Source organism: Podarcis liolepis, assembly GCF_965112155.1.
Source record: "Podarcis liolepis genome assembly, chromosome: 15".
NCBI lineage: Eukaryota > Metazoa > Chordata > Lepidosauria > Squamata > Lacertidae > Podarcis > Podarcis liolepis.
In genome coordinates this window covers 24,374,409-24,400,180 of record NC_139566.1, presented here as the reverse complement: position 1 = coordinate 24,400,180, position 25,772 = coordinate 24,374,409, and the positions used below count along the sequence as shown (strand labels likewise).

Below are 25,772 nucleotides of genomic sequence, written 5' to 3'. Positions count from 1 at the left end.
CCTTTTTCCAGCCCTACCTGGCCATATTGAGGACTGAACCCAAGACCTGCGTGAAAAGCAGCTGCTCTACCACTGAGCTATGACCCCTCCCCCAGAAGTAGTACCCCTCTGCACAACAGAGGCTAGAGGCAGAACACAAGTAGCCCCTCACTTTCACACCCTGCTTGTGGGCTTGCAAAAAAGCTGGTGGAAAACATGGTGGACTAGTTGGGAACTTGATCTTTGGTGCTGACAAATGTTCACAAGGAACTGCCTGCACAGCAAGGTCCATTGTGTCTGCATAAATATCTTTGTTGCATTCCCCTATAAATAACAATGCACAGCTGTTGCAGTTCTGTGTAATGGGTTGCTGGTTGTTACATGCTGATGCTCTCCATAAACTAGAACGGAAAAGTACTGTCCCTTGGGATAAAGGCATTGCACTATGAGCCTCTAAGAGGAAGAGTTGCCCCATTCTCCACCTCTTCAGGAAGGGATCATGCCTTTGTTTCGCTTCCGGTCTGCCATGGCACGCCGATTATGATTAGCCCTGGTCCCTTTGCTGGCTTCTTTCTTCCTGCGCTCCTGGACTGTCTCTCGGCTCTGGCCATGTCCCTTGGCGCTGCCCAAAATGACACCTGAATTGTCCGGCTTGTGCCTGTGTAAGAGGAAGAAGAAAAGTTCCATTGCTAAGTTCCACCAAATAGGCACAACAAATCTCGCTGGTAGTGTAAGAAAAGGGAGGGGAGGCAGTACAGGTTGACAGAAACTTAATGGGTCTGAGCACCAGAGGGTCACAGTAATCCTGAAATGCAAAATCTGTAGAAAAGACAGGGACGATACTGCTCTATACGTCAAATGTGGCAGTGTCCAAGTAACAAAAAGTTTTAAAAATTCCGCCAGGGGAGCAGTGGGCCTCCAGAGGCTGCTGTACATCTCCCATCATCTCTGAGCATTGGTCATGCTGGGCAGATGGAAGCAGGAATTCAACATCCCCCAAGTTTCCCCTCCCAAGATTGCTGTGCTTGTTTATTATTATACATTGTACCCCATCTTTCCTTGAAGGAGTTTGAGGCAGCATCTGTGACTCTTCCCTTCCCCATTTTGTCCTCCCACAAACCCTGTGAGTTAGGTTGGGCTAAGAAACATCAACTGGCCCAAGGTCACAATAATAATAATAATAATTTATTATTTGTACCCCGCCCATCTGGCTGGGTTTCCCCAGCCACTCTGGGCGGCTTCCAACAAAGATGAAAAATACACTAAAATGTCACATATTAAAAACTTCCCTGAACAGGGCTGCCTTCAGATGTCTTCACAAGTGAAGTTCATGGCTGGTTGAGTGCGGATTTGCACACAGGCCTCCCAAGTCCTCGTCCAACATTCTGACCACTAAAACTGCAAAGGCTCTCAGGTATACTTCTAAATATTAGTCCCTCAAAGTAACAGAACACTAGAGATATACTATTCTCCATCCCACCAATCAGAATTCTGACACTGCCTCTTTTATTTCCTTCAGACAGCTGAAGACAGGACAAAAGGAGTAAATCATGTGTTAGTGGAAGCCTTCAAGTGCCCTCACACTAACTGGGTAAATACACATTGGGGTCACAGTTATGATTTGTAGACATGGTTGTGCCTTAGGCTAGTTAGTCATGGAAGCAGCCCTTGATTTAATCATGGAGTGCACTCAGGACCCTCAACCAAGTGGTTCTGACCAGTGGTTTGTGATTGTGCTCACAAAGTTATCAAACTCAGCACATATGTGAATGGAAAGCCCTACATATTCACAGTTATATTTCTAAAGGGGTGGTGGGCAGAATATAAATGAGGGAATTGGTGAAAAGAAAATGGGAGGCAATGAGGTGGGTCACATCCTTTCAAAAAGGCCGGAACATAAGAAGAGGCTGCTGCATCAGACCAATGGCCCATCTAATCCAGCATTCTGTTCTCTATAGAAAACCTACAAGCAGGATTCAAGCACAAGAGTACTCCCCTCCCCTGCGTAGTTTTCTTAAGAAGCATTACTGCTTCTCACAGTTAAAGGTGAACATAGCTATTGCAGTCAGTAGCCAATGACAGCCCTATCCTCTATAAATCCGTCCAATCCTCTTTTCAAGCCATCCAAGTTAGTGATTGCTGCCTCCTGTCGAAGCGAGTTCCATAGCTAAAAATGTGGTTTGTAAAGAATTAGGAGGCTCAGGGTTAAAAAAAAGATGGGTGGGAAAAGGGGAATTGACAGTGAAAAAAAGACATTGAAATAAAATGCATTTAAATGTTAAATAAGTTAAAACTAATCAGGGAAGCAGCAGGAATGAGGTACAACAACAACAATATAAATACCCCATCCAGCTGACTGGGTTGCCCCAGCCACTCTGGGCAGCTTCCAACAGATATCAAAGCATAATAAGACATCAAACATTAAAAACATCCCCATAAGATTAGTCATGGTCAGCTGACACTCCCACTTTAAAAACATCTGCTTGAGAAAGTCCTCCAACCCTTTGGAGTGGATTTAAGGGGATGCGGAGGTCTAAAATGAGGAGGGGTAGTCACCCAAAAGTTTTCCCCTCCCCATTCATCTGATGGAAGCTTTCCTGTCAGCTGAGCAACTTCAGCTGGATACAGCACAGAGGAAGTCACTGGGCCTACATGGCTTGCAACCAAGAATTCTTGGAAGAACTCAAATGTGAATTGCTGATCTTCTAACAAGAGTACGCAATCTTGTTCATGAAACTGGTTTTCTTAGCATTGAAAGGGATAGCCAACATAACACCCATTTTAATATTGCACAGAGGAATTCCAAGTCCCACTGATATGGCAGTGGCAGCTAGACCAGCTGTCTGTTGGGAAGGGTTGTCAGATGCGGCCCTCTGTTTGAAGGTGTCCCCTATTTGAGGGCTGTTGATCCACATGGGGTAGAAAGACCAGGAGCCACAGAAGGGGAGTTGCATCTTACCCTTTCCTGGCGAGGAAAGTCATCCGCCGGGCTTCAGCTCTCTCCCGCAGCACAGCTGGGTCCTGCACAAAGTGGTCCTGCTGCACATGAAGGAAAGAATGGAGCCCCAGTTCATTTCCAGTTCAAAATGCTGGTGGGCCCTCCAAGTGCTGTTGAACTAATGCTCCCAACATCCCTGATGGGCCAGGCTGGCTGAGGCTGATGGGAATCAGAGCCCAGCAGCATCTGCAGTGTGGATGAAGGGGGGGGCCCACCTCCCTTACCCCCGCAGAAAAGGGGCTAGTCCTCAACAAGGCAGTATGCTCTTTGTTGTGGAGATGGATCTTTGGGGCCCTTTGCGCTTCCCCAATCTCCCCTCCCCTCCATCTTACTTACTTCCCTCCCTCCACTGTCTTCTCTGTGTTGAATTTTAGCCTGTAACCTCCTCAGGGCAGGGGCCCATCTTCTTGCTGCTGCTCTGTACAGCCCCACAGACCGTGGTTATCATTACATCTCCATTGGCTGAAGTGCATCAGCTCCACTTAGCCACAGGGATCTCGGGAGGCCTCCCCAGCCTGTTCCAAAAGAGCCATCTCCCCAAAGAACAGCACTGCGAGGGTTTGCCTCACAACCCCTTCCTCCCCCTTCAGAGCTGCCCTGCAACAATCACCTTTGCAGCCCCCTTTTCATCAGCTGCCGCCAACTCCTCTTCGTTGTCATCTTCCTCGTCCTCTTCTTTCTGATCTTTTGGTCTCAGAACTTGAGGGATGGTAAATGGCCTAATGCAGGGAGAAATGAATGGATGAGACATTCCAAGGAGAGGGATTGCTTTTCAAAGCACTCTGGGAACTGTAGTTTTGGGAGGGGAACAGGGGTCTCTCCTAACCCTTAAAAAAACTATAGCTCCCAGAATTCAGAAGCCATGACTGTTTAAAATGGCATCACAGGGCTTTAGTTGCATGATGTGAATGCATCCTGACTGTGGAAAAGCTACACATGGGACGTAGCTGAGAATGGAGGGAGAGGGAGTGCCCTTCAAATCACAGTTGCTGCACTACACAAATGATTATGGCAGGCTCCATTCAGAAAGGCCTCTAAACTCACCTCCTGCTGATCAGCTCGTCATCTGAGTCGGCGTCGTTTGCTCCCACCTGGTTGCCATCATAGGTGTCATCGTATTCATCCTCATACTCATCCGGGTAGGAAAGACCTGCTCCGCTCTGCTCTGGGACCTCCTCCACTATCACAGAGTACTGGCTGTAGCGCTCCCTCTGCTCATTCACAAGGCGCTTGTCATTCACCAGACTTTTGGTTGAGGCTTTGTCACTCCTGGGAACGCAAGGAAAACCCAGCCAGATCAGAACAAAGGCTGATCCGGTTTCCACACAGAAACCCCGAGGGAATGGCCACGGGTCAGTAGTGGAACATTTGCTTCAGAAGTTCCCAGATTCAATCTCCTGCATTTCCAAGGTAGGGATGATAGAGGCTCCTCTAAATCCTAGAACACCGCTAGCAGTCAGTGCACACAACTAGATGAACCAATGGCATGTCTGGGCATTAGGGAGCTTCCTACATCTTAAGGAAAGGCTGTAGTTCACTGGCAGAGCATCGGCTTTGCATGGAAAAAGTCAGGTTCAATCCCCAGCATCTACAGGAGCACTGTCCCCTGCTCAAAAACCCAGAGAGCCACTGCCAGTCAAGTGTGGGCAATACTGAACTAGATGTACCAATGGCCTGGCTCCATATAAGACACACAGAATTCCTATTTAAATCAGCCTTTAATTTGGAACCATGCGAACTAGAATCTTACCTCATTGTAGGGAGGTATTTGCTGTTATGCAGTGGCAGAACACATGCTTTGCAGGCAAAAGGTCAAAGGTTCAATTCCTGGCATCTCCAGGTAAGGCTTAGGAGACAGCAGCTGCCAGTCAGTGTAGTAGACGATACTGAGTGAAATTGACCAACAGTCTGACTCAATATAAGGCAGCTCCCTCTGATGTTTAGCCATTTATATACTCCACAAATTGAACAATGTCTGTATTATATAACCACATTGTCATTGTAATGTGGAAGCGCTGTAGCTCAGTGGTAGGACACCTGCTCTGACGGTCACAGGTTCACTCCCCAATGGCATCTCCAGGTAGGGTTGGGAAAGACTCTGTGTCTGAAACGCTACACTAGATGAACCGATAGGTCTGAATCAGTAGCCTCCTATGTGACCGCTCCTTATTCTTGAGCATGACACCTTCTCCTTCCCTTGTTTCTGGCCTATCCCATTTCCCTGGCTGGCTGGCTCCCCGCTCCCTTTGAACTGACACTTTGGTTTTGAGATCCCAGCCAAGCAAATGACATTTTGGACTTGTCCTTTCTACAGACATCTTCTGGTGATACTGCCTGGGGCTGTCATTCCACGCTGGGCCCTGATCCTGCAGATGCTAAGCCTGGAACTCCCACCAGCAACCTACACTTTTGATCAGCGCCACACCCCCTATGCTTCAGTAAGCCTTACCAAGGAACAATGTCAAAATCTGCTTCCTAACTGCCAAGCCAGCAATTTATTGTTATTACTTTGCTCCCGGGGATATACAAGGTATTCACGTCTGGGCTTTTCCGTGCAGCATTCCTCTCATACCATGGATGGAAGATCACGTCTCAGGAGCAAGTGCAACTGGAACAACCAGCTGCTTGAGGCATCCCAGTGTTGACTTAATGAAAGGCTTCCTTGCAAGCAAAGAAGCAGAGGGGAAGTCCCCTCCAGGGCTCCACCCTTGGCTTTCCTTACATCAGGAAACAGCTAGAGGGAGCTACAATTCCCAGAGCGGTTTGAAGATTGTAGTTCCAAGGAAGGGGCTAGGGGTCTCTTCCTAACAACTCTCAGGACCCTTAACAAACTACAGCTCCCATAACTTTTGGAGGGAAGCCATGACTGTTTAAAGTGGGATCACAGTACTGTAAATGTATGGTGCAAATGTGGTCTTAATCTTAATCAGCAAAGTGATTTTTAAAAATTATCATAGTGCCTTGAGAGCAGCAGATGGGCAGACTGTGCTGGTTGGGGCATATGGGAGTTGTAGTCCATAGCGCCTGGAGGCCACCAGACTGGTGAAGACTGATTCAGGTGGTATTCTGGCATTAGAACAATTGGGGGCAGGGATTAGAAAGGTTGTGAAAAGAAGCTGCCACCACGCCAAACAATGGCGAAAAACAGGTTTTGTTTTTAAAAATACTGGTTACAACAGCCAGCACTCATGATAACACTCCAGAAGTCAACCTCTGCTCTCTGAAAAATGGCCCTTTCCAGATTCCTTCCTACCCATGGTGGGAGGAGAGGGGAAGGGACAGAACCTTCCCGGGTCAATAATGTTAAAAGCTGGAGCACTATGAAAAAGGAACAATGCCCAACACTGAGGGCTAGAAAAACAGATCCGCCAATCCCAACCCACAGAAATTATGCAGAGCAGGTACAGGAAAGCTTTGGCCCTCCGAATGTTGCTGAACCACAACTCCCATCATCCCCAGCTATTGGCCAAGCTTGCTAAGGCTAAGTGGAATTGTTTTCAGCAACACCTAGAGGGCCACTCCTGATGTAGGGTCTTTATCTTTACTGGTAATATTTCCTAACTTGACAGCCATTGATCAGACACAGCCTGAAAGGGTTGTCCAGGCCCCAGGCAACTCACCTCTTGCCTTTCTGCACGCGGGAGAGATCCAGAGAGTCCTGGCTGAAAACATCAAACTCATCGTTCTGGAAAACGTTGCATCGGGAAGTGAGAAGAGGTGTTGGGTCTGGCTTCACTGACCTGTCAGAAAAAGATCAAACCCTCCAATTTATTTTATTATTGCTTTTATATCCCACTTTTCCTCCAAGAGCTCAAGGTGACATAGATGGTTCTCCCTCTCCCTATTTTATCTGTACAACAACCCTGTAGGAGAGCTTAAGCTGAAAGAGCACATGGCCCATGGTCAGCCAATGAGCCTTAACGTGGCTAAGTGGCTATCTGAACCCTGGGGACGCAGTTCTTAACTCAGCACTCTAACCACTACACAACACTCTTCAAAAGCACAAACTTGAAAAATTCCTCACAAAACCAAGCAGCAGCCTGTGGCTCTGGAATTGCAATTTTAAGCCCACTAATCTGAGAGCTGCACCTCCCAAACTCAACAGGGCATGCTTTTGAGTAAACAAGCACAGCAGACATATGCTGTAGCTGATTTAAGGGGATTTCAATCAAGGTCAGTCACCAATACACTGATTATAAATATACATATTTACATATAATATATATGTTATTGGGTTATTGTTTTTATTTTATATACTGTGATCTTTTCTGTGAAATGCCCTGAGACCTCGGGGTATAGAGTGGTATTCAAACAAAAAAACAAACAAAGTTAAAATTAATAATACAAAATAGCACCACTGCCACTTTTTTATTCCTAGTCAAATGCCTGGTTTAAAAGAATGCTTCTTTCCACAATAAGGTAAAAATCAGATTAAAAGCACCCTCAAAACTACTAACAAAGAAAAATGATGTGTGGATGGTCCAGCTTAAACCCGCCACTGATACACTATTATTGTGTCCGTAACATGCCAGCAAAACAAAAAACAGAACATGGCAGCCTGCAGGGGCTCCAAGTGGGTAAGAGAAGCAACTCCCCCATCCAGATCTACCTGGGCATTGCTCGGTCCAGCTTCTGCAAGGCTGCCACCAGCTTGTCCTCCAGAACGTTGTTGATCACCTGCTCTACGTTGTAGTTGTACTCCTCCAAGCAGGCCAGGACAAAGCCTTCTCCAAGGTCAGGGAGCAGGTCCTTCACTTGGGAGATCAGGGAATCCAGCTCCACCCCAGAGACCTTGCACACAGGAGCCGCGGCTGCTCCAGCGTACTAGACACATCAAAGGCAACAGGCAGTGTTACCCCAGAAGAGTCACAATGCTGAAAGTAGCTGGGTGTGCAGAACCATAGCTGGGGGCAGGGTGTGGGGTGGTTGTCATCAAGTTTTTGTACCATATATGCATAAATCAAATTCAGCCGCCGTCCCTCACTTCCCCCCATTATCTAAATTCACTGCAGGCTCAAAGCAGTTTCCATATAAAAGAGGCAAACATGGAACGGAGGAAGAATCTCTCAGGAGCAGCAGGGCCCATTTTGTTCAGAAGACTCCTTACAATCAGCCCAGGGAGTGGCACAACCTGTAATCTTAGTCTCAGTACTGCCCTTGTAGAATTCAAGAGGGAGGTCAGATAAAACTAAAATCAGTTGATTCTGCCTACCAGTGGGCACCACCAGCCACCTCCCTCCCCCCGCTTTCTACCTGACAATGGTCAGGAATGATCAGAGTCCAGCGGCATTTGGGGGTTCCCCATCCCAGATATGCAGGTTCCATGGCTAACATAGGTAGCTCCCCGACAACCTTGTTCCCAAGTTCACAACAAGTCAAGGCTAGCAGCACGCCCTGAAGACTCACCTCTGTGTGGTTTTCCTCCCTGAGTGTCTCTAGCCCCTCTGTATTACTGGGCAGCACCGGGGCCATGGTTTCCGTCAGGGGCAGGTTGTGGTTTGTTTTTTTCCTCCTGTCCACTCCCTCCCAGGCACTGTCCACTCCTTGCAGGATGTAAGCTGTCCTGGTCTCATCTCTGCCCAACAGCATTAAGGCACCACACACATAAATCTGATGCAAATCACACACAATGTAACTATAAGCCCTGGCATTCAGGGCAGATGTGCAGGGGTAGGTTGTGGATTTTCATGCATTCGGGGAAAGATAACCTGCACATTCTCAGAAGCACCCTTGTTCCTTATTGTTACAGATTCCAAGCCTGAATTGTGGTGAATGTCTGCATTCATTAAACCTTGAGGAGGAGCAATGTTTTGGAGGATGCAAGCTAGTCTTCCCCAACGTGGTGCCCTCCATAGGATTTGGACTACAACTCCCATCAGCCCCAGCCAGGCAAGTGGAAGTCCAAAACATCTGGAGGGCATCAGGTTGGTGAAGGAAGTTCCCCAGAAATGCCAGCAGAAAAGGATACAGGGTTGAGGAGGCTTGCTGGAGGAGGCTCACATCATCTGCTACAGGAAAGAGCTCATCATAATCACGGAGAAACCTGCAAATATAAACACTGCACAATTATTAGGGAGACCTTCCCAGCAAAAATGCCTGCCTTGTGAAATTTACATGCAAAATGGACTGCCGAACAGTTTCAATGGCTAGGGAGGTTTTAAAAAATGTAATGAGCCGCCCATAACCTGGGTGAAAAAGATGTGTGTCTTTCAAGCCAGCTACCCTACTGTACACACATGCATACACTTTCTCCAGCCCCACTAATGTTGCCGGACAAAGCTGGTATGCAACACAGCTGTACTGAATGGGACTCATGGCTGCTGTAGGCCAGGCTGCATTGACAAAATATATTCCAGAAGTTGTAAAGGACTGCCAACACCCAGTCAGGACTCTCACCTCCTCTCCTGAAGCACTGAGGTGAAGATCTGCAAGAAGTCTTCTATGTAAGGCTGGATATTATCACAGCTGAAACAAGAGGGTAATGTTAACAACAACCAAGGAACCTGTATAGGCTTAGGTGCAGCTTGTTCATCCAAGGGGGCTGATCCTTGGAGCTGGGAGCAAGAGGTCCTGGGTTCAGTTCCCAGACAAGCCCATGTTCCTAGGAAAGGAAGCTAGAGCTCAGTGGCAGAGCACACCCTGTGCATTCAGGGCTCCCAAGTACAGTTCCTGACATCTCAAATTAAAAGGTTCAAGTGGCAGGTGATTGGGAAAGATACTGCTCTGCTCCAAATCCTGGAGAGCTGTAGCTTAGTGGTAGAGCATCTCCTATGCATGCAGAAGGTTCCAGGTTCCATACCCTCAATCCCCAGGTAGGCTAAGAAAATAGCCCGGAAAGCCACTGCCAGTTAGTGAAGGCAATACTGAGCTGGATGGACCAATGGTCTGACTCAGTACACTGAAGGGCCGTTGCTCAGTGGTATGCAGAAAGTCCCAGGCTCAATCCCAGCACCATCAAGAAGCACTTGGAATGTCTCCTGTCTGAAACTCTGGACAGTTGCTGTCAGATGCTGAGCTAGATGGACCAATGGTTTGGCTTGACATAAGGCAGCTTCCTGTGACAGGGGAAGGGCCACAGCTGAGTGAGAGAGCATCTGCTTTGCACGCAGAAGCTCCTAGATTTGTTCCCCAACATCTGTAATCATTATCTGATTCTGGGGTTTCTTTCCTGGTGTCATAGATATGAGTGTGTAAAGGCAACCCACTGTATGGAATCCATGAACGTAACAAGTACCTGCTTTCCAAAATAGGTTGAAGGCACAACTGGTTTATGATCATATGGAAAACTTCCACCATCTTCTTCCGAGAATGAGACAGCCTCTTCCACAAATCCGACAATAAGCTGATGGTGGGGAGGGGAGAGGGGAGAGAGAATTTCTGACACAGAAGCAAATGGAAGTTGTAGTGGTAGTTGTTATTACTATTATTTTCTTCAACCTACTCTTCATTGCAAGGTTCCAAAGTGGGGTATATACGTTCAATAAAACACTAAAAAACATTAAAGCCATGATTAAGTACAAAGGCTAGATTTAACGAAGCAGTCCCGCTGGTGAAAATCCAGGCTAGGACTTCTCCTAGCTCAATGGAGCTTCCCTCCCTAGTCCAAGAACATCTGAAATGGCAGCAGGATGGAGAAAGCTGCTCTAACCATTATACCTTACTGGCTCTCCTACATCTCGGGGGGGACGGGGACGACCTCCAGCCCAATCAATTGCAGCAGGGAACAGAGATAACACAACTGAGCAGGATGAGTTACTGATGAGTAGGGGTTAAATCCTGCTCAGTTCAGCAGGATTCCATACAACCCCCTTCCTGAATTTAGCAGGAACCCACAGCTAAAACGGAGTGAGAGAGCCTTTGTTGTAGCTGCACTTTGCACCTGATGTCATTGTGATGTCAGGCAACTGTCAGGTGGGCAGCTGGCCAAAGCCGATCCTGATGAGGATCTGGCCCGTGGAGCATAAATGTTTTCCCACCACCTGCTCCTAAATGATGGTGGAACTTCAGGTATGCTGCAGGAGCAACCTGGGCAGATATATTGCAGGGCTTGTGCCTGGAGGGGACAACTGCACTTATTTCAGAGGGGAATGGTCACCTCCACAGGAAACATACCTGCTGTCCTCGTGTTGCCTCTTCTTAATAGCAGCCTCCAGTTCAGGTACCACCAGCTCATAAAATGCAGCAAGCCTTTTTTGAAAAAAGTGAAACACACCTAATTGTGAATTAGATAGATAGATAGCTATATACAGAGACAGAGACAAATCAAATCAAGGAAGGCTATGTGTACAAAATTCTAATATTGATAATATAGAGGAAGCTGGGAGGGGGGTCATAGCTCTGTCTAGAGTAGGTATAGTCACATGGTGCCCCACAGATGCTATTTTAAATCTGGTACTGTTTGCCTTATTCAAAAAATGGTAAGCTGCTCTGACACATTTTTTTTTTAGTAAGCAACTCTAGGAAACACTTTTTAGCTTTCATACCATTTGGCATTAAGTACTACCACACAGCAGTTGCTGGTTCTATTATTCTTGATGAGTGATCGCCTTGGGATATTTATTGTATCTATCATTAACTGATCTGTTTCAATGCTTGTTTTATGATGACCTTAAAATAATATAACAGAATCAAACCGAGTTGTTAGAATGTCGTGTTACGTTTTGAAATGATTTAGTATTTGTTATTGTAATGATTTGTATCTTTTGTTTTGAAGCTGCTTTGAAAAGTGTCATGCAAATTTAAATAATGATAATGACAATAAATAAATATAGAGGGTGATGAAGAGGATGATAATAATGGATGCTCTCTCAGCTGTAACCTTTTCTGAGGCAGTGTTCTTCAACCTGGTGTGATCCCAGTGTAGTTGGACTACATCTCCCATCATCCCTGACCAAAGGCTAAACTGGCTGGGGATGGTAAGAGTTGGAATCCAACAACACTTATCTAGTGGAACTGAAGCACGTGCACACACATGCACACACACACACACAGAGGCAGCCTACTAATATACCTGTAGCAGAAGTCATGCTTTTGGAATGTCTGGCAAGCCAAAGGAAAAACATCCAGAAAGGCCCAGAGGGTGATGCAAGTGTCACACAGGTACAGGACAATATCCTTCAGCTCCTAGGAGGAAAAGAAAGGAAGGCCTTTCATTTTAAAAAAATAAATCAGATTTTAAAGCACAATTTTATTTTATTTTTAAAAGTAAGCTGCCAAACAAAGCAATTCCCTGCCCTAGATTCCTCCCCTCCCTGCCCCAGTCTCTGGATTCACTTCCTCCTCAGAGTTGGCATAACATTGCACCTCAGAATCTGAGCCAGGGAGGTCCTAGAGCGGTCAGCTCCATTATTAGGCCCACCACAAGCGGTAGCATTAAAGGACAGCAAACCGACAATTCTTTATATCAGATTTTAATTTTAAGCCAGCTTTTTCCTGCCTGATGAGCTTGTAACATTTTAGACCAACTCCCGCAAACATGGCCATGCTGTGGCTGACGGGAGCTGTCATCCAAAACATCTGGAGAACATTTAAGCACATAAAATACCATGAAACTGAGTGATCAGGACAGCAAATGAGGGGCAGAGCTCTTCCTCAAGATTCTTTGGGGGAAGTCATGTCCTTTAAATATATGGTGTCTATGCAGCCCTGATCCACAAATTCCCAGCTGTCATTTAAAAACACACACATACACACACACACAAGCTTCTAGCATTTGCAGAACCAGATGAAACCAAATTTACAGGCAGTATATTCTCCTCATTTTTCATGAGAAACTAGCCTGCTTACCCCCCATCTCCCCAAATCAGTGTTTTCCTTTGTCCCCTAGAAAAATTATTGCATATGCCCATGGTTCTGTTTATCAAAGAATACAAAGAAAGGAAGTGTTCAGTGAGATTTTAAAACCGAACACATAAAATATCAATACAGAAAAAAGTGTATCGCAAAGCACAGGAAAATTCATGTGATGAGGAAAAGCTGCCTCATCCAGTCACAGGATAGGGAAGGGAATGTGTTACTAGCAACCATGTGCAGAATGAGACATAATCTGTTGGGTGGGGTGGGGAGAGAGAAAGTATCTGTGGTGAAGATTAAAGCTGAGGCCAGGTTTGGAGGAAGTACATTGGTCCCAGGAAATACCTGCCCCACCCCACCTGCAGAGGAATATCCCCAGGAGTCAATCGGATTCTTTCCTCCAGCTTCTGTGGTGTGGATGAAGCCCCTTCACACTGCAAGCCACATGTATGCAGAATGCTGCTGAGTACCTAGAAGGCACAAAGGGTCCATAAGCGGAATACAACTGGGTGCATTTTGCCTTTTATTGATGGTCATCACCTGACCAAGGTTATTGTTGTAGTTGTTTAGTTGTTATTACAAATAAATAAATAAAATTATAATAATTTCTATAATACAACAACAACAACATAATGTATTTATATCCCACATTTATCCCAAGCTGGAATTCATGGCAGCTTCCAACATTTAAAAAAATTATATAATACCAAGTAATTATATCAAACTAGTTACATACAATGATTAAAACACATCAGAACACATTTAGAACCAGCAATGAAAATCCAGTTTGCCCTGACAGCAGTCCAGAGATCAGCACAGACTGAATCTTAGTTATCAAAGGCCTGTCTGAACAGGAAGATTTTGGCCTGCTGGCGGGAGGATGACAAAGAAGAAGCCAGTCTTTCCCCTCTTGGGAAAGAGAGCAGCCACAGAAAAGGCTCTCTCTCGGTCACCAACAATCATGCCTCTGGTGTTGATGGGACCAAAAGCAGGTGCTGAGCTAAGGATCATAGCACCTGGGCAGGTTCATATAGGATTTTTCAAGTCACCTGGGTCCAAGCCACATGGGACTTTATAGGTCTGCTCTCCAAGGAAAGAACTCCCTTCCTTATAAAGGGGGGGCCAAGGAGCATTTTTTTCAGCTTCCAGTTCACATTTCCTTCAGGCCAATTTTCTGGTGTGTGTGTGTGTGTGTGTGTGTGTGTGTGTGTGTGTGTGTGTGTCACACCGGATATACTGGCTGGGGGCTGATGGGAACTGGAGTCCAACAACATTTGTTTCCCCACAACTGTTACAAATGGGAACAGAGCTTCTCAAATAAGCCCAAAAAGAAGTACAACCTGAAGGACTGTAGGCACGGTTTCATCCAAGTCACTGAAATAGCTTGGCTGCTGAGTAAATATGTTTTCTGAGGGGTAGGGTGGAGAGGGAGGAAGAAAGGAAGGAAAGAGAAAAAGACTGGTTTCAGGCAGGTTAAAATATCCAACACCACAAAAGGCTTCACACTTAATTAGGAGATCTCCATGCATCCTCTTCATGTTATACGTAACTCATATTGGCCTGGTTTGAATGTTGCATTAAGCCAAACTATGGTTTAGCACATCCCTCTCTATTTTCCACCCAGGCAAGGGAGAGGCATTATCAGAGTTCAAGGACACACTCCAGCCAGGCAAAAACACAGAGGGAGGGTATAAAGCAGGACCAGTGAATACCAAGGGTCAGACAGAAAGGCTTGGAGCGCCATATCTGGACCCCAGGTCCAAGGTTCCTCAGCCCTGCTTTAAAGCTTTAATGTCCCTTAGCAATGGGCCATTTTGGAACAGCCCCTCTTTAAAAACCATTGCAACTGAATGCTGGTTTTCTGTTTCCTGGTAAAGAAATAATGGAGCCTGACTTGACCAAAGTGAAAGTAATATTAAACGGTAAATTAAGAAACAGACACCTTACTCCCACAATTAGTTAAGCCAATTGGACTGAGGAAAGTGGCAAATTTGATTTAAATCCTGATTTTTAGAGGGTGCCGCCCCCCCAACACTTCACATACACACACCCCATTCCCTCACTAACCAATCATCTTATGGAGCAGAGGACCGTTGCCTTTTCCAAAGAGCACACACAGATCCAGGATTTTGGGGATATCAAACAAGAAGTTATTGTAAAGGATCTCTCCAAAAACAGATGGTGTGATGAAGTGATCCTAAAAAGGGGTAGGGAGAGAAAGATATTGAAAGATGCTTATGGATAACTAGCAAAACGCCCTTTGTCAACATGACAGATAGGAGGAGGAGGAGGAGTTTGGATTTGATATCCCGTTTTATCTCTACCCTAAGGAGTCTGTGAGGTGAGCCAGGCTGTGAGACTTCAGAGAGAAGTGTGCCCAAAGTCACCCAGCAGCTGCATGTGGAGGAGCGGGGACGTGAACCCAGTTCACCAGATTACAAGTCCACCGCTCTTAACCACTACACCACGATGGCTCTCTACTGCAAGCGCCCTGAGGGGGTTGGGGAGGGATGATGCACATGTGTGCGTAATTGCCCTTCATGCTGTGATGTAAAAGTTTAAGAGGACAAAGGACAAGCCAGTCTTTATAGTCAGCAGGAAGAGCACAAGCCCTTGATTTAGGGGCTGGCCGGGAGAGATCTAAAAGTGCTCTGGATTTTGCTGCCTTTACAGAGCATCCTTTGAGCAGGGTATATTTAGGGCTAAAAGGCTCTACAGAGTAGCTTTTAAGTACGCATAGGCATTCAGAATTTTGACGATACCACATGCCTCCAAAGAACCTCCAGGGCAGCTCACAGCATGACAAAAACATAGCACCATGATCAATGAGCACAGATTAAAATTCATCTCCCTAAATCAGCAGAACTGACATCTTAAAGCCATAAACACGGTAAAACAGGATAAAATCACACACAAGCAGCCACTCACCCCTCTGTAACTCCAAACATCCACATAATATACCTAAGGACAGTGACAGGGCAGGACCAATGAACATTTCCCAGGGTTTTATTTTCACAGCATTGTTACCACTACTGAGAAGGATATATTCCTTGGCTACATCAATCCGACCAGGCATCTGCAAGTTTCAGCTGAGCTTTGGAGGCACTCAGAAGGAGGTCTACAGCTTTTCAAGTGCCTCTGAAGCCCAACACAAGACAAGGGATACCTCTTGCTTGACTGCCAGAAACTAGTTGAAAAACCCATCAGTGGAGGGGGCGCAATTAGTTGAAAAACCCATCAGTGGAGGGGGTGCATGGTCCTGAATCTAACTTCAGAAAAGTGGAAGGATTCACAGCAAAGAGGCTCTTCCAATGACCTTAGTGAACAAAGAGGGTAATATGTGAGAAGTACACCGCTGATGCCACCTGGTTGTTGCGAGAAGTGATAAACAGGTGGCATTTCAGATGTTAATGGACTACAACTCCCATCACCCCCAGCCAGCATGGCCAATGGTCAGAGATGGGGGTTGTATTCCAGCAACATCTAGATAGCCACACGTTAGACACCTGTGCTTTTAAAAGTTAAGAACAGTGGCTTGTTTCCAATGTTAGCGCTACTCAGAGTAGACCCACTAAAATCAACCCTGGCGATCAATGGGGTGACAGATGTCGCAGCCAGATCGCCCTCACATCCATATCTTAGATAGCAGAGCCAATTACGTCACTAAATTAATAATCCCAGCCCAACGTAGGGCTTTTATGCTGGCCCGGTTGAATGTTTTTCCCTCAGCATTTGTCTGGGGAAGATATCAAAACATCCCTAGAAACAAGAGATTCTGCAGATGCTCTATGAATGTCCCGGACACTGTAGAGCATATTCTCTTTCATTGCCCATTGTACAGTACGCTCCGTCAACGCGTGCTGTCCCCTCTTTTGGGTGATCTGGAACCCCAGCAAGGTGAATGTGTGGGATTCTGCCTATCCGACGTTGACCAAAGGGTAACGGCGGGGGTAGCTGAGTTTTTGGTAGCAGCCCTCCAAGGAGCAGGTTAACAAGGAAAACCACTGATTCTATATGTATATATATATATATATGTATGTAGCCAACTGCTGCCTTTTTATATATATTTCAAGGCTTTTACATGTTATTTTCTCTTTTATGGTTTTATTTGCATAATGCCTAATAAAGGTTTGATTTCACACACTAAAATCAATCAACATGGCTCACTTAGGTCCATTAATTTCAGTTGGTCTACTCTAAGCATTGGATACAATCCATCTAAAAAAGGAAAAGAAAGAGGGAGCCCATGGTGTTCTTGCAGAGAGAACCAATAGGAACAGCCAGTTTTGCCTTATTTCTTACAGGATGTATTGAAGTTACTTCTATGAAAATTAACTTGAAAAGAGTTGAGGTAATTAAGGGTATGGAACCTCAGACATGGAGGCTTCCCTATCTGGCCCTCAGAAAACCCCCCAGGCCACACCTCCTCTCCCCAGGCCACACCCCTCAGTGGCCTTGCTTTGCACCATGAGTGTTTTTGCCTGGCATGACCATGTACTGAAACATCAAGCTTCTTGCTCTCCTGGATACAGGACGGGGGGGGGGGGGTGTCAAAACCAGCCTACTATGAAACCTTAAGATTGATGTCATTGCTCCACCTGCTTTTGCCACTGGCCCTGCCTGCCACTGGCATGTGGCCCTCAGAAGGTTGCCCAGAAAGAAATGCGACCCTGGAGACGATAAAGGTTTTCTGCCTCTGAAATAAATAACCTCCATGGAACTACATCTCTTTGAAGGTTCCAACTAATCGAACCTCCCTGGTGGCAAGGCAATTTATGTACATGGAAGCCCCCAGAGGAAACAGCTGACAGAATATTGGATCAGGACCTAGGTTCAAACTGGGCTCCTCTTTGGCGGAAAAGGCACCACACATGTTATTTGTGAAGGTGAAAGGAAAGAAGAAAATGTTCTTTCCCACCTCGGCCTTCAGGACAGAATGGGCTATATACCTAAACAAATACATTAACATTTCCCGAAAACCATTTGAATATATTGGAGCGTAACTGTGCTTCTATTCATTAATGTCTAGGGAATGCCATACACACACACACACACACACACACACACACACACACATATCCAGGTAGAGGCTATGAAGGGAAAGCCATTAGGAAAGACAAACAGAAACCTGCTATTTTTCCACACACAAAAACATGTACATGCATCTCAAAAGCAGGCTGAGTAAAGAAATTATTTACTTTGGACTCCTTGTGAGTGGACATGCGGAGGAAGGTTAGGAAAACGTTCCGATGGAGGCGTCTCTGGAGGTCATTCACCTCTGGAGGCAAGTCCGCCACTGTGTCAAACTTGCGAGGGGCGTGGCGCAGGTACGAATCCAGGCATTTCTGGAGCGTTTCATCAAATATCACCTGCCACAAGGAAACAAGAGGCCTCATGGGAAAAAGAAATCTGGCCGCCTAGCAGGACAGCAGATCACCGCAGGAACTTATGTCAGTCTATTGCACGTTGAATCAACAAGTGAGCAAAACATTTTAAGATGAAGGCTGCACCAAAGAAGCAAAGATTCCAGGACACTTGGGGGGGGGACAGGACATTTTCAAAGTTTCATTACACCACACATTTATCTTGAGTGTAATGCAGAGGCCTGGCCTCACCCCTTTACAGGTTTTATTATACTCATTTACAGAGTCAAACATGCTTCATAAATAGGACCACTGACCATTTTAATTGCTTTTTAACTGGCTGGTTAAGCCTCCTGATTCACATATCAAAATCTCAAGCTATGCCTTTTTGAGGTATTGAAGGAAGCATTAAGATAACTTACAATTTAATAAATAAAAGAATCTGGTAAATAAAATGTCACAGCTTGAATAAAATATGATCCTGAATACTATCTTTTTACTTTGTATTCAGTAACACCAGAGACTCAAGGTACTCCTAAAAAAAACCCACAAAAGGTGTGCCCATAACTCTCAGCCTCAACTATCAAAACTGCATTTGTTACATTTTTTCCCCTTACCTCTAGCAGCAGAAATGGGGAAGCCCACCCCTCAACTGCTGTTGGACCACCAACTCCCATCATCCCTGCCTGCCTGCCTGCAATGCTGGGGTTGATGGGAGTTGAAATCCAACAGGACCTGGATGGCCAAAGGCTCCTCACCTCTCCCCTACGAGCTCCTTACTGATGCTTCTACAGCAGGTGCTAGAGTGCTCAGGTGAAAGAAAAAAGGGTAGGGCTTTAAGAGTTGTGAGCACAGGTGGAGAACCTGAGGGCTAGGGATGAAATGCAACCCCTAGGACTCTCTCTAGTACACAACCCTTCCCTGCCCCCTCCTTGACTGCTTTCACTTGACCAATATGTGTCCTTGAACACAGTTTATGTCTCTCATTTGCCTGGATCGAGAGATGTGTTTACGACTGGGGGTGCAGAAACGCCTGACTTCTTCATGACTGGAACTTAGCCTACTGCAGAAAGGAACGATTCATACCTTTTGTCTCACCCGCTTTTGCCTCTGGCCCCACCCATCCCTAGCACATGGCCCCCAGAAGGTCACCCAGGAGGGAAATGCAGCCTCCAGCATGAAAAAAAGGTTTGCCACCCCAGTGTAGAAGGAGGACTTATACTTTCATCGTCACCACCAACACATCTACACATGCTTCTTTCTTCCTTTACAAAAGAAATTATACCTGGCACCAGAATTTGTCATGAGGCAGAGTCAAAAGCCACTCCAGGTCATCTGCAACAAACTTGGCTCTCTCCCAGAACTCCTCCAGCAGGGCACGGTCGCCTCTGGCTTTCGGTGGGGGCTTATACAGCACAAAAGACCGCTCTGTTTTCTTTTCAGGATGCTGCAGAGAGGGGGAGGAATGCCACGGGATGTCAACAGGTCAAAGACTAAACAGAAGTCCTCGGTGTTGGCTTTCTGAGCTATCTCAAGAACCTGGGCACACCAGGGATAATTCTCCTATTTGTCAGAAACTTGGCCTGTGGTTTAGCAGGAATCCAGCCCCTCATTTGTTGCTGCCTTTGGCTTGCTGACTGCTCCCGTTTCTCTTTCATCGCAAGGGGCCTGCTGAGTGGCGGTTTGGGAAGAACTCCTTGTTTTGCAAATGACACTTTTAGAATCCTGCAGAAGTCACAACAGACGCTGCCTGGCTCCTGTTAAGATAAGAGCTGGCACCTTCCTCGTGCTCCTGTGTTTTCAAAACTAAAATAGCAGAAGCTGGACGGAGAGCACTCTTTGGATGTGTTGTGAATATGCCAGGATCCTGTACTAACAGCCACAACATAGTATGAAAATGGAAAACCCGTATTCCAGGGGTGACCAGTGTCTATTGGGATTGGTAGGGCAGAAGGCATGGGATCAATCAGTAGATGGAGCCAAACCAATGAGAGGCAGAGCCAACCAATTCTAGTTTTGTCTCCATCCTCCTGCTCCCTACTGAGCTCCATGAGGGCAACACTGAGACTAAGGAGGAAGAAGCTGACAGGCAGTAAGTGAGAAAGCAGGCAGGTGAAGGCAGACATGTTAGAGTGTCCTATTTGCCCTAATGGTGTAGTCTCTACTGTGACTGCACAGGTGACAGCTTTTCAAGGGAGCTGGAAGGGGGAATTGTGGATTCAGTGCTACTCACAGGAAAAGCACATATCCATTTATTTTGCTCTATGTGGTTTAGGTTTTGCTTTAGTTTTTCCATTTTTTATTTTTAGTGTCCTACTGTGGTTTTTGATGAAACTGGTTTTGCAGCTAGAGAGCTCGCTGGGACAAGTTTGAGAAAACCTTCCTGGTGTAACAGAGGGAGGAAAAAATCAGAAGCCAGAGAGGTGGCCAAATGAGATTTCTGGTGGGTAGGGGTGGGGCTGTGGTGCCCTAAACAGCAACTGGCTTTTCCCCATAATGAAGAGAAGCAGGATAAAGTATGCAAAATAGAAACAATGACAGAATGCATTAGACAAAACAAATCCTGCATATTTGCATAATTTACACAGCTTGCTAATTTCAGCTATTTTTAGGGCAGTTTCTGTTTTTAGTGCAGGAAACCTACAGTTCAGTGGACAGATGCCAGATCACTAGGTTTCCAGTTATAACCAGGAATGCCAGGCAATAAGAGGAAGGGAATTCTCTATTTTGTTATTGCACTTGATTTGCTTTTGGACCAATTGTCTGTTTGGAACAGTAAAACAGTAGAGCAACTGTTCTGCATGCAGAAAGCCCCGGGTTTGATCCTCAGAGTTTCCAGGTACTGCTAAGAAAGTGCCCTGTCTGAAACCTTCAGGAGCATAGGACCAATAGCATAGAAACCTGCAACCAGCCAGTGTAGGCCCAGAGAGGGAAACATGTGGCCCTCTAGATGTTGCTGGGGTGCAGCTTCTACCATCCCTGACTATTGGACATGCTGCCTGGGGGATAATGGAAGCTGGAGTCAAACATGCTCAGGAGGTTCCCACCCCAAGTTAAAGGAGTCATATACTGCATTTTCACCCCTTAGCTAATTTTATTCTATGCATTAACAAAAATAAGAAGACAATGGGTCAGGCTTCTGAACTGCAAAAAAAATAAAAGCACCCCGCTTACCAGGGCGGGTAAAGTTTTCATCTTCCCAGTCAGTGAATCTTTCTCTGTAAACTGGAGCTCATCCAGTGGCAGTGCTGGCATGCTGCCGTGTTATCTCTGCCTTTAAAACATAAGCACATAAGACACAGGTTGCATCAGGAACTGTTTCAAGAATGCACAACCAGCAACAAGCAAGACAGGTTGCTCCTAGTACAGCAGCCACACCTAGAGACATCAGCTATGTTTTTTACACAAACAGAGGAGCTGATGTGCAACTCAGGAGGAAAAGTATTTGTGGGCTTCCTGCACGAGGCCCAGAGAGCTAAGCATAATTTAGAGATATTGGTCATCGCTTTATGAATAGGCACCAGGGAGCGAGGGAATTTTAAGGCGTTCAAAGCAATACAAATATCCTAAAGGCAACAGAATCAGAGATGGGGACAGGTGTTATTGGACTCCAACACCTGTCAATCCCAGCCAGCATAGTAAACCGTCAGAAATGAAGGGAGTTGTAATCCAGCAGGATCTGGAATCTATTCTGTACAGTGGGCTACGTTTTTGACTAGCTCTCTCTTTTTTTCCCAATGCATAATCATAACAAAAATTACAAACACTGAATCCGAAATAATACTATACAAACAAAAAAGAACGGAACATACAAAAAAAACACCAGAAAAAAGCAAAGGAAACAAAACAACTAAACAAAAACGAAAAAACACACATCTACAGAAAAAAGTCATATCATTACGTACATATACACATATTGACTTCCTTCCTTTGTTCTAAGACCTCAGAAATTTTACTCTTACTATATTGTTGTGTCTGGTTAGATTACATCCATCTTTATACTTCTTCTTTTTTAACACCATTTTTTCCCCCTTTAACCCTGTAAAGCATCATTCATTACATACCAATATACTTACTCCAGAACAATGTTTTTTCATATACTCTTTAGCACAACCCCATTCTCTTAATAATTTCTGGTCCGATTGTCCCCTTATGAATGCTGTGAGTCTTGCCAGATTTATGTATTCACAAAATTTAATTTGCCAATCTTTCATTGATGGAATTTTTCTCCCTTTCCAGTTTTTTGCTATAAGCATCCTGGCAGCTGTTGTTGCATAAAGGAATACTTTCCTGTGATTGTCGGGGATATCATTTGTAATTAAACCTAAAAGGAATGCCTCCGGTTTTTTACTGAAAGATATTTTAAACATCTTTTTGAGTTCTTCATAAATTTCGTTCCAGAATTTATTGATAGGTCAGCATTCCCACCACATGTGAAACATTGTTCCTATTTCTTTTTTACATCTCCAACAAGTATTCGATTTTAATTTGTAAATTTTAGCCAGTTTTACCGGAGTTAAGTACCATTGGTACACCATTTTCATAAAATTTTCTCTTATTGTATAACATGCCGTGAATTTAATACGATATTTCCATAATTTTTCCCATTGGTCCAGCCGAATTACATATCCTATATCACATGCCCATTTGATCATAACTTCTTTTACTTCTTCATCCTTTAATTCCCATTCTAATAATAAATTATACATTTTGGATATATTCTTTTTTGAGTTTTGTAATAACACTTTTTGTAATTTTGATTCTTCTTTTTCAAATCCTATTATTTTATCCTGATTAAATATATGTGCAATTTGTTGATATTGTAACCATGTAGTACAGTATTGGGTCACCTCTTCATATGGTCTCAGTTTTAATTGGCCCTGTTCTTCCTTTAGGAGCTGCTGGTATGTTGCCATTCTTCCTATAGTATTTTTCTTTTTAACCGATATAACTTCTAACGGGGAGACCCTGACTAGCTCTCTTGTGGACTCCTGAGCAGCCACTGCCTCAGGCTGATACTCTGTGGTCTGGCTAAATGGCTAGAGCTTGTGCCTTGCATGCAGAAGGTCCCAGGTCTGGTCCCCAGCATCTCCATGTAGAGCTAGGAGAGACCTGTCTGAAATCATGGAGAGCCACTGCCAGTCAGTTGAGGCAATACTGAAATGGATGGATCAATGGTCTGGCTCAGTATACGAAGCGTTCCTATACTGTCATCTAGCCAAGCTTGTTTCCTCTTACTAGCTTTATTGGGGTTCTCTGGAATGCAGTTGGGAGATAACCATAAGAGCTTATGGTATATTTCTAAGATGCTTGAGCTGTTAATCAGAGGTGGAACAGGTGAGTATATATTATCAGGTCTATATATCACACTTGATCTCTTCACTCTATGCAGATTTGATGTCATTTCAAAACACAACAGGAGGAGGTGAGTAGTACGTGTGAAAAGGATCTAGGGTCTTAGTAGACAACAAACATAACATGAGTCAACACTGTGATGCAGCAGAGGAGAGAAAAGAGTAAGAACCAAAACAGTATGACTCTCTTTTTTAATGCTTCCCTGAAAGGAGGGAAGATGAAATCTAATTTATTTATTTATTTCTTACATATATACCCCCCCCCTTCAAGGAGCTTAAGGCAGTGTACTCCTCCCAGTTTTATATCACAACAACCTTGTGTGGGAGGTTAAGCTGGGAAGGAGTCGGTTGCGGTGAAGTGGTTAGGGTGTTGGACTAGGACCTGGGAGGCCAGGGTTCAAATCCCCACTTGACCAGGAAGTTGACTGGGTGACCTTGGGCCAGTCCCTACCTCTCAGCATAACCTACCTCACAGTGTTGCTGAGAGGATAAAATGGAGAATGGGGAATGGGGTGGAGTGGGAATCAAAGTATGCCACCCTGAGCTCTTTGGAGGAAAGCAGGGATATAAAATATAATGATATTTTTAAAATAATATAAAAATAATCAAATTATTAATTTAATCAAATCAATAATATTTTTTTTTAAAAAAACCAAGATTATGTCACCCAGGGACAAAGTCAATGCTGAAGGTGGGAATTGAGCCATCACTGCCGCCCAGCCTAACTTACAAGAGGATGGGGGTGGAGGGAGGGAGGGAGGCAAGGTCACTGCTTTGAGCTTCTTCAAGGAAGGTTGGGATGCAAAACAGAATAATAAATGTAAATAAATATTAATATTAATACTGTAAATGTGTGTATGTATAAAATGAAGTCACCCAATTGCTGAAGGGGGAAATCTGGCCACTTCCTCTCAACCGGACCTACCTCACAGGGTTGCTGAGAGGAAGGATTGGAGGAGGACCAGGTAAATCACCTTGAGCATTGCCTTAATAAAACACAACTAATTTTTTTTATAAATAATGCAAATAAGCAAAGTCACCCAGCACCAGCATCACTGCTGAAGGAGCATTTCCACCCCCATCTTTCAGCCTGGACACTGAGGTCCAGCTCCGAGGGCCTTCTGGCGGTTCCCCCTCTGCGAGAAGTGAGGTTGCAGGGAACCAGGCAGAGGGCCTTCTCGGTAGTGGCGCCTGCCCTGTGGAACGCCCTCCCATCAGTTGTCAAGGAAATAAACAACTATCTGACTTTTAGAAAACATCTGAAGGCAGCGCTGTTTAGGGATGTTTTTAATGTTTGATGCTTCATTGCTTGTTTATGATTTTTATTATTAATATTCTGTTGGGAGCTGCCCAGAGTGGCTGGGGAAACCCAGCCAGATGGACTGGGTATAAGTAATTAATTTATTTTTATTATTATTATTATTATTATTATTATTATTATTATTATTATTAATTTATTTAATTTATTTATTTATTATGCTGAAAGGGGGTTTCGAACCCACTCCAGAGCCCCTCTGCCTAACCTCCCTCACAAAGTTGTTGAGAGGAGGAGGGAGAGAGCCGGGCACGCTACCCTGAGCTCCTTGGAGGAAGGTATGCAAGCGTTTAACAAAACATAACTTTAAAATTATGTAACTGGTGAGCTTTAAATATACGGTCATCCGGTGACGACATCATACCTGGAGGGGGGGATTCGAACTCGGGGCTCCACGCTGCCCAGCCACCCACTAACGAACCGCGCGAGCCACGACGTCACTGGCCACCAACCCCCCCCCACCAGCTGCCACGCCGCCCGTGTAACGTCATAACGGCCATTCCTCCGGCTCTCGCGCGCGCCTGCCCCGCCCCCTTCGGTTCATTCCCCTCCTTCCCTCAGAGCGCCCCGCAGTCAACCACTGACCCGAGGCCCGGACGCCCTCCAGCTTCCCCAGCCGCTTTCGTTTCTTTTCGACAAGGTTCAAATAATAGTCTCCCACCCGGTTTTCCCTGCCGGCCTAGTCCTTCCGGGGTCGAAGAAGCGCTTCCGGTTCGGAGGAAGGTCCGCCGAGATAATAAACGTAGCAGTTGTTATCGTCATATTACGCTCCTCTGCAGGAGAGAAGCTTTAGTTCTGTTTCCAGTTTTTGCGGGTGATAAAGGGTTGGATCAGGATTAAGTGTAGACCCTTTGAAACCAGAGTTAATTAAGTTCAATTCAACAGTTTTCAGTATGCCCACACTTATTTACTTTTTTATATTAATTTTTGGCAGAAAATTGGTTACTCAGATGCTCCATAGTGTTGAAATC

At 45.2% G+C, this 25,772-nt stretch overlaps 1 protein-coding gene across 3 annotated transcripts; it reads right to left on the bottom strand.

Moving 5' to 3' along the window:
* Positions 1 to 266: 266 nt before the first annotated feature.
* ASCC2 (activating signal cointegrator 1 complex subunit 2) lies at positions 267 to 25,525 on the bottom strand. Of its 3 annotated transcripts, none has more exons than XM_083478577.1 (19): positions 25,387 to 25,525; positions 21,307 to 21,406; positions 19,418 to 19,579; positions 17,968 to 18,138; positions 14,837 to 14,966; positions 14,110 to 14,177; positions 13,129 to 13,239; positions 11,988 to 12,100; positions 11,090 to 11,164; positions 10,212 to 10,319; positions 9,374 to 9,442; positions 8,946 to 9,020; positions 8,384 to 8,552; positions 7,587 to 7,801; positions 6,598 to 6,717; positions 4,022 to 4,246; positions 3,588 to 3,696; positions 2,939 to 3,018; positions 267 to 637 (listed from the first exon to the last, which is right to left on the bottom strand). In XM_083478577.1, the coding sequence occupies exons 2-19, from the start codon at positions 21,385 to 21,387 to the stop codon at positions 466 to 468; spliced, it is 2,253 nt and encodes a 750-aa protein (XP_083334703.1). In that variant the 5' UTR covers positions 21,388 to 21,406; positions 25,387 to 25,525; the 3' UTR covers positions 267 to 465. The 3 variants fall into 3 exon arrangements, with proteins under 3 accessions (XP_083334703.1, XP_083334705.1, XP_083334704.1); XM_083478579.1 differs by having other exon boundaries at positions 2,939 to 3,015; XM_083478578.1 differs by lacking the exon at positions 25,387 to 25,525 and adding an exon at positions 25,166 to 25,282.
* Between the last annotated feature and the right edge of the window lie 247 nt (positions 25,526 to 25,772).

What these genes read in the sequence shown, in the direction of transcription:
- ASCC2 (XM_083478577.1), bottom strand. Translation starts at nt 21,387, where the DNA reads ATGCCAGCACTGCCACTGGATGAGCTCCAGTTTACAGAGAAAGATTCA. An exon ending in ATGACAAATTCTGGTGCCAG is followed by an intron (nt 18,139 to 19,417) that starts GTATAATTTCTT and finishes TCCTTGTGGCAG; the next exon opens with GTGATATTTGATGAAACGCT. An exon ending in CGCGTGCAGAAAGGCAAGAG is followed by an intron (nt 4,247 to 6,597) that starts GTGAGTTGCCTG and finishes TTGCGTTCCCAG; the next exon opens with GAGTGACAAAGCCTCAACCA.